The sequence below is a fragment of the Asparagus officinalis genome, chromosome 2 (genome assembly GCF_001876935.1).
Source record: "Asparagus officinalis chromosome 2, Aspof.V1, whole genome shotgun sequence".
NCBI classification, from domain to species: domain Eukaryota; kingdom Viridiplantae; phylum Streptophyta; class Magnoliopsida; order Asparagales; family Asparagaceae; genus Asparagus; species Asparagus officinalis.
The window spans coordinates 54386829-54395653 of record NC_033795.1 but is presented as its reverse complement, the minus strand read 5'-3'; the positions used below and the strand labels follow the sequence as shown (position 1 = coordinate 54395653).

Here is an 8825-nt window from a genome sequence, read left to right as displayed (position 1 = left end):
CTAGACCAGCTCCTAACCAAAAACTCCTACAGTGAAAAGATCAAAATTTTACCCAGGTAGTTAGCCAGGTAAGGATAGTACTAGAGGGTGATCAAAGATCAATTAAATATCTCTTTCCTTGCGGAGCGCTTTCCGCAACCCCTAAACCTTGCCTTAGACACCAACTAATCTGAGAAAACTTAAACCGGTTCACTTAAGGATTTCTTGTTCCTTATTGAGCTCGAATCCTTAGGGGCCAACGTCTAATGAGTTTTATTAGGCTTGGGTGGTGTAGTGAGGAATTCGTGATTTTTGGGCTAAGGAAAGGGTGATGAAATCCCTCACCTTATCTTGATTATGGGGTTTTGCCCTTAAAAATATTTTTAAGTGTGTCAAATCAAGATGCTCAAATCACTTGGTGAATTCCTACACTATATGAAATGCAACCCTATAAATTAAAAGCAACTAAAAAGGATGGAAAAGAAAAAAAAATCTTTTTTTTTAATTAGGGTTAACAATCAAACAAATGAGAAGGGGGAGATTTGTTTGAATTTATTATCTTGTTAGTAAATGTCAAAGTGGAGGATGAATTTTATTATGGTTAACAAAAAATAAAATCCCTTTTTTTTCTTTTTAAATCCTAATTGTCTCTAATTGTGAAGAATTAGCTAAAGGGTGGAATTAAAAACTAGAAAGAGGACTTACCTGAAAGCAAATCTTCAAATCCTAGCTCTCCAATCCACGATCTTCAAGCTCCAAGCGTTTCCTTCACAAAAAACACACAAGTTAAAGAACCAAAATAATTAAAACCTACTTAAGCACCTTCCCCGGCAACGGCGCCAAAAACTTGATGCGGCATAAACATGTACCAAAAAGGTTGCAAGTGCACAACCGTGTCAAGTTATAGTATTTAAGATATCGATCCCACGAGGAAGGTGTTTTGTAGGAGAAAATATAAAATCGGTTCTTATGTTGTGTGTGTGACAAGTAGGAGTGATAAGTGAATGTGATTGTGGAGAGATAGAGAGAGTGGAAGTGATAGTGTGTAAATCGGCACGAGATATAAGTGAGAGTGGATGTGACAAAGAATGAATATGATCAATAAGGCAAGAAGGAAAAGGAAAATAAAAATCAAGAATAAAGAAAATAAAATTCAAGAATAAAAGAAAATGCAAGAAATTAAAGATGGTGGATTCAATTATAGATATGGGTAATCTAAAATTGAACCCACTTCTTAGAAAATGGTGATTCCCTAGAGGGTTCTAGCCTAAAGGCGAATCAAACAAAATAAAAATAAACAAAAAGAAAAACTAAACCCAAGAGGGTTCTAGCCTCAAGGTGAATAGTATAAGAAATTAAAATCTAACTACAAAATAAAGTGCAAAATCTAAACTACAAAATAAAATTGCAAGAATTAAATGCAAGAAAATAAATCTACTCTATAAGCATGAAATAAATCTAAGGCAAGAGGGTTCTAGCCTCTTGGCTATTTAACAAGAAAATAAAATCTAAACTACAAGCATAGAAATAAATCTACAACTAATAAGCAATAAAAGAGAAAAAGAAAAAAATGCAAACCTTCAAATAATTCTCCATCTTCATCTTCATCTTCATCATCCAATAAAGAGAAGAAGAGAAAAATTTAAAGTGGTGAAAAAATTATTATTATTAATTGCAAAAAAAATTATAATTTTGAAAGGCCTTCTCAATTAAGAGTAGCCCTCCTCTCCAAAAGGAGTTTATAAAATTTTCACACCTCTAACCCCTCACTCTCTACCCCTATTTATAGTAATCTACAATGAATATGAACCATTGGATTTGTTTTGAGCCCCAAGCAATAATCTCCACCTTTGAATTTGCTTTTTGTTCTTCTCTAATCCAACATAAGAGGCCCATATGATTTTCAAAAGAAAAATGAAAATCAAAGCTCATTTGATATTTGAAACAAAGCTCATTCTTTTGATTTTCTTTGGCCCATTTGCATTTGATTTTTGGAATTAAATGAAGAGCTGCAGCAGTACCATAGGTCCGGTCCCCAACCACATTTTGTTTTCGGAATTGAATGCAGCAACCCAAGCACACAAGTCCAATGAAAACCGGCCCATTCATAATCCTCTTGTGAAAAAAAATCGAACTGCAGCAATTTCATTCCCATGGAGATTCTACAATAACAAGTCCGACCCATGAAATGATTCAACTCCACATCTCCAGCAGCTGTCTCCTATAGACTTCATTTGATTTCCAAATTGCAAGCAAGTATCAGCCCACACTTGACTTTCGGCCCAAATTTCTTGTTATTCAAAGCTGAAGCGAGTTTGGCCCAATTGCAATTGATTAAATCAAGTCTGGACCACACAATTAAACTCCAACTTTGCAGTCGGTCATGGTGTTGTAATTTTTGCATCCAAGTCCATTCATTCTAATTCTTTGCATCCAAGTCCATTCCACTCTTTGCTGTAATCATTTTTTTGTTTTGATGGGCTTGGGCTTCAATCATTTTTCTCTTTTAAGCTTTTGCTTCATGAGCTTCTAAAATGCTACAAAAATAGAGAAGAGAGATTTTGAGGGGGTTTTTACATTTAATAATATTTATTTATATTTCTATTTAATTATGTGGAAACTAAGCTAACAACAATTATTAATGGTATATTTATTCATGTAAAATAGATAATGAGGATATAAAATTGTAATAAAAATATGATTATCAGTTAGGTAAAAGAGCCAAGCAAAAAACTTAGATATCTCTGCAGTGAAGATTGTACCCTGAAATTCATGGACATACTCATTACTGATACGACCTTAAAGCTGTACGAAGGTATGATGAATTCATCATTCTTGAGCACCGTCACTTATCATCAAAAGCTGTTTAGTTCTTTTCTAATATTATGAAGGAAAACCAACTAATAAAGTTTCACTATTATTTTTCATGTCCTACTTTGTTGGATAAATTAAGTGGAGTCACCCTATAATCAGGGCTCAATATCAATAAACAATCCCCTAAGAGAGGGGGGCAGCATACTTAAACATCTCCCTATCCAATGTGGGACTAAAGATCAGTTGTATTTGTAATACACCAACATAATCAAAGTTATGTTTAATGCTTTTAATAATGCATAAACAATGCAGATCCTTCCGGCCTATGTTACTCCGACACGGCAAACTAAGTCCCGTACCCGTGTCGGGTACGTTTTGGGTGCGGATCCGCACCCAAACGGCAGGGACACGGTGATTTCACAAGAGCGAGGGAAAAAAAGTTGCGAACTTAAAAAAAAAAGTTACGAACCTTATAACTCATCAACGGAAGCGACGACAGATTCTAGATCTCAAGGCGTCGGGTCAATTGCAGCTCCTCGACGACGACTCAGCGCCTCGACGACGAGATCAGCGCCTCAGCTCGAAGACAGGTTTGATTTTTAGGGTTTTGTTTTTGTTGTTTCTCCTTTTTCTCCTTTTTCCTCGACGACAAGATCAACGCCTCTTCTTTTTCTCCTTTTTCCTCGACGAAGAAAGTTGGGGCTGGTTCCAGGCGCCATCTTCCAGCCATCATGCGTTTTTTCTCGAGAGAGGACGAAGAGGAGAGAAAGGGCGGCGGAAGAATTAGGGCTGGGAGAGAACGGATGGGAGAGAACGAAGAGGAGAGAGAGGGCGGCAGAAGAATTAGGGCTGGGAGAACTTGGTCTTCTTTTTTTTCCTTTATATACTATGTGGTAATATTTCCATAAACCCCTCATCAATTCTTTTTTTGCAGCAAGCCCCTTAACAAATACAAATATGTTATTATAGTTACTATTTTCTTTTGTTGCATAAATGTCCTCTTGCAAACTCATCTACAAATTAATATAGTTAATTCAATTGTTAGGATATCTATTTAAATAGTTACTAATTACTATAGTTTCTTATTTATAATCTCCACTTTATATAACAAAAAATATAAAAAAATAATAGGTATTTAATTCAATATTGATCTAAATTGAACTATTTTATATATATATAGCCGTGTCCCCGTACCCTACTTTTTACAAATTTGCTGTGTCCCGTACCAGTACCCGTACCCGTACCCGCACCCGTACCCGTACCCGTACCTAGGCAACATAGCTTCCGACAATTTTACAGTATCATTAGCATCAACATCATCCAAACTTTTCAAACCAAGATGGTGCCTACTATGGAGCATCCAAAGTCAAGCCAGCTCCACCGAAGTATTGACCAGTCTAATTGACATTGTCAACCTGATGCTAACCTTCCACTAATTGGTGCAAGTTTTCAGCACTACATCAATAACAAAAGATGGCCCTGAACCATAGAACCTTATATAGACCAGTGGTTGTTGACTTCGGATTTCTGTTTGTGCAGTTCATGCTTTAGAGCAAGCCTCCGTAATTTCCCTACCCAAAGAAACTTGATGACAAGAAGTAGTATGTGATAGATGCTACAACATTCACATAATTTGCTACCCAAACCTAAAAGAGTTAACAACACCCCCAAAAAACTGTCAGGTGAGTTCTAGCCTGTAACAGAGTATCGCTAAGATATATTTGCATATCATGAACTCCAAATTAACATATATAGAGAAAGAAAATTAGTACGGGCACTGTACTCATGTAATAAGCATACTGCCAGAAATACAAGTAGAAGTTGTTGACGGCTGCAAAAACTGTTTCTAAAGAAAGCAATTCATTGCTAACAAAGGATAGGAAAGAGGAAAAAATTCTTTTGAGTGAGATTGATGCTCTTTAGAAAATAGAACATACAAGTAAAGAATTCCTACAGGTTAAATCAGGATTGTCCTCAAGGGAGCCATTAACATCGATTGAATAACAGAAATCCTTTCTTCTCAACAAAAGAGTGTAAGTGTAACTGTGTAAGATATTGATAAATTGTTAAGTTGAACAGTTTTAAGTTGAATTTACTGTTAGTGTGATCATCGTATATATATGCCTTAAGAAAAAATAAGGTAGGTAAGATTTTTAAGCATACAAGATGTGAGCCCTGGGAGTTGACAAGTAGGGAGAGACTGCACATAAATTACCTTTTCCAGACCCGAAATGTCAGGAGCCCTCACGCAGTAGGATATCCTTTTCTATGTTCTTAAGCATTGTTTCTATATCAACCACAAACTAGCATCTATTTTTAAAATGAGAAGTAATATCATCAACGGAAACTCTCTAACTTGAGCACAGATAAAGACCGCAACTTGTGTAATAGCAGACTGTCTAGGTTTCGCTTTAAACATGCTAGGACATTCTCAAGTATAATTTCAAACATATTAATTCAGCCAAGACATACATCGATATAATAGAAATAAAGACATCAAAAGCTTCTATAATAAGTAGATACATATATTGGAACCATTTACAGATGATGATGAACGGATTCTACAAAAGACACTTTAAGCAATCCATCAAAGAAGTTAAAAACTATTTTCGGTGCCATCTCTCATATTTCCATAGGAGAGCTTACTTGCAGGGATAAACCTACACTCCTCCATCCCATCATCCCATCTCTCATTTACTTTTCAGCCTACTTATAGAAAAATGGTGTACCACCTACTATTTAAACAAGGGCATTACCTCTATACCCTCTGATAAGTCAAGTATAAGTTAATCCATTGAGGTGACTTCCAAATTCATAATTGCTGATAATTATGAGGCATAGAATAATGGAAACATGGACATGTAAAATCTGTGCTGTCTGAATTACATAACAGTTTAAAGAAACAAAGAAAGTTCAAATAATAAAGACATGTAGAATACTAATAAATGTCTGAATCACAAAAAAAATGTTTCCATTATAACAACCTTAGTTATCGGCTTTAGACGCAGGGAAAAGATACTCTAGCATGATAACAGGCTGCCGAGTTATGTTCACATAATTGGAAATAGGAGTTTTTCGTCCAAACATTCATTCATGAATATACTGCTCTCAGTATAAGCAATAAAATGATAACTATAATGCTGACACAATGAGGTTGTGATGCAACAAGAACATAAAAGTGACAAGAATGTAAATATAACCGCTACAAAATTACCTCAGAAAGATTTTGATTGAGTGCTTAAGTTGATCAAGTAAGGTTTCTGATCATCCAAAGGATAGATATGCTGGTCCTTTTTGCCATGAACTTCGTACATTGGAAATCACTANGCTGCGAAAACTCTGAAGAAAAGTGGTTAACTGAGAACAATTATATAATAAATACGTGCATCTAATCTTTCTCAAAAGCAATGAACATCTAAACAACATACAACTCATAAATGATATGTAAAAGTATCTGATATTAATGGTGAAGTTGCTTTAATCCATTGAGGGAAACAAGGACTCAAGACTCCTCGATACATAGTGCCGTTTATTCAGTAGCGACAGGCAAAATGGATGAGCGAACAACTTTTTATATCTGTTTGTACTTATTGCTATAAAGAGAATAAAAGTACGAAGAACAGAAAAAACTATGTATCTCTACTTCTTAATCCTCCTCACTTTCTTTGCTCCCCAGACCTCCATTCTCCCTGCCGGGCATCCACAAGGAGCCCTAAAGATCAAAACAGTTCGCCCATTCAAAGGTGCCATCTTCTTGAGCTCAGCCTCGAGTTCCTTATGATCATCTCCTAGTTCCAATGGACGACTCCCAAATGCTTCCTTTGACACCGGTGGCAAATACTTCAAACATTCCTCAGATTCCAACTGAATATCAAACTCAACTGCTTTTTTAAGCCCTTTACAGTAAGGATTCCCACATTTCCTAAACTGGTGATTAACCACTTCCCACATCGCAATTACAGTGATAAGCATTAGAATCAGTCCAACAAAATAGGCAATCGGAGCATGGTAGATAACTTCTGCCATGATTTCCATTGCTACCGGAAACAGCTCTGAAACTTCATCGAAGATGAACTTGAAGTAAGGGAGCACGAGGACTGTGAGAGCTCCGAGGACTAGAAGGAGCAAAATTATGTCAATGGCTGCAAAAGCGGAGTGCTCACAAAAAGGGTGAGAAAGTGGGTTCAGTGATTTCGATTTCTTCAAGCTCCGGTGGTTGTCCAGTGATGATTGGGGTTTTGGCTTATTTCGGTGCTGCTCAAAAGCTCGGCAGAATTCAATTAAGCTACGGCAGTCGACCATTGTTGAATCCAGCTTGTCGAATCTGCACAAAATTTTATCTTTGCCTGTAAAAATGTAAAAAATATTGCATATAAATCAAAATACCAAATAGTCTCTGCAGATTCAAGAATTGACGATCCAAATAAAACCCAATTTATCCATCCCCAGAAACTGATAATTCTAAATAAGTTACTAAGAATTAATTAAATCTGCACAAAAACTACTGTTTTATTGTATAAATATCAAATTACAAATTAATCAACTATCAGAGCACTCTCTAACTAACAGTCAAGTACTAAACATCTAAATCAGAGGATTTGAGAACAAAAGTAAAGACTCAGATCATTTTGATACAAGCCCAACTCCAATCGAAAACAATCTTTCTATCCCCAACAACAAGCGAAATTCCAAAAAATTCTGAATAAGTTACTAAAATAAAATAAATTGAATAAAACAGTACGTGCGAATGCATCAGCTCAAATTGAGAAACCAATCTAAATAGAATCAATCAGCTGCCTGAATTCAGGGATCAGAACAACACCTTGACAAACCCAGAAGAGACCCAAATCCAGATCGTATGAAACTCCAATCCTCGATCGGGATCACGAGACTGTATAAGGAAACTGCCGTTGCAGGGGAATTCAGATCGGAACGAATCTATCCAAATTCCAAATTTAGTAAAGGGCACTTGAGCCTGATGAATCGATTGGATGGCGATTGGACGTTGGGAATTGATCGGAGATTTAGAAGATTTGGGGATCGCCGACGGAATCTGAAGCTGCTGCCCTTCGGGTTCTGAATCCTGATTCAAGATTTTAGAGAGAGAGAGTTTTTTATATATTTTGTTTCTGATACCTTGCTTTTGCTTCTTTTTTTTTCCTCCTGACTTTTTCCTTTATTTATTTATTTATCTGAGGAGTGCCGGCGGATGGCAGGGGAGAATGGTTTTATATATGGAGAAAAATAGAAAGATTTTACAATCAAGTCCTTACCTCGTTGCTCACTTGCTATTTCTTCCTGCCGCAAAAACTAATTTTATTGCTTGGAGGATTATAAAGTCTCTCTCTATCTAATCTAATTTAATCTATCTAATCTAATATATATCTAATATCTAATACTATTATAAAAGTATGTTGGTATGTTAAAACATTTCTTTCAAAAATGTCCTCCAAACTACATATATGCATCCATAAAACACATACTTGCATACATATAAACACATACATATACATGCATACATTCTTAATAATGACATAACTCTCCTATTAATTGTCTACTAATATTAACTTCTTTTTTTATAACCCCTCCACTAATCCAATATGCATCCATAAAACACATACTTGCATACATATAAACACATACATATACATGCATACATTCTTAATAATGACATAACTCTCCTAATACATATAAACACATACATATACATGCATACATTCTTAATAATGACATAACTCTCCTATTAATTATCCATTAATATTAACTTCTATTTTTTATAACCCCTTCAGAATAGATAACGACAACAGGGGTGTGAAGACGATTGAAGTTGTGCTGATAAAGTACTGAACTTTAATCGGATTATACTTTATACTGATGTGATTGTTAGACTGACGGTATATGTGGATTAAGGATACGAATGATACAAGGAAATGTGGAGAATTCGAATTGAGGCTAAAGTTTAAGGTCTAATTTGGGGGGTTTAATAAACTTTTAATTCTATTTCTATAATTATTACTATGTACTTAATTGTG

The 8825-nt window shown here is 35.5% G+C and overlaps 1 protein-coding gene across 2 annotated transcripts; it reads right to left on the bottom strand.

The window, feature by feature from the left end:
- LOC109831498 (uncharacterized protein At5g19025-like) lies at window positions 6230-7962 on the bottom strand. 2 transcript variants are annotated; one of them, XM_020398832.1, is made up of 2 exons: window positions 7616-7962; window positions 6230-7139 (listed from the first exon to the last, which is right to left on the bottom strand). In XM_020398832.1, the coding sequence occupies exon 2, from the start codon at window positions 7093-7095 to the stop codon at window positions 6433-6435; it is 663 nt and encodes a 220-aa protein (XP_020254421.1). In that variant the 5' UTR covers window positions 7096-7139; window positions 7616-7962; the 3' UTR covers window positions 6230-6432. The 2 variants fall into 2 exon arrangements, with proteins under 2 accessions (XP_020254421.1, XP_020254422.1); XM_020398833.1 differs by having other exon boundaries at window positions 6230-7117.

What these genes read in the sequence shown, in the direction of transcription:
- LOC109831498 (XM_020398832.1), bottom strand. Translation starts at nt 7,095, where the DNA reads ATGGTCGACTGCCGTAGCTTAATTGAATTCTGCCGAGCTTTTGAGCAG.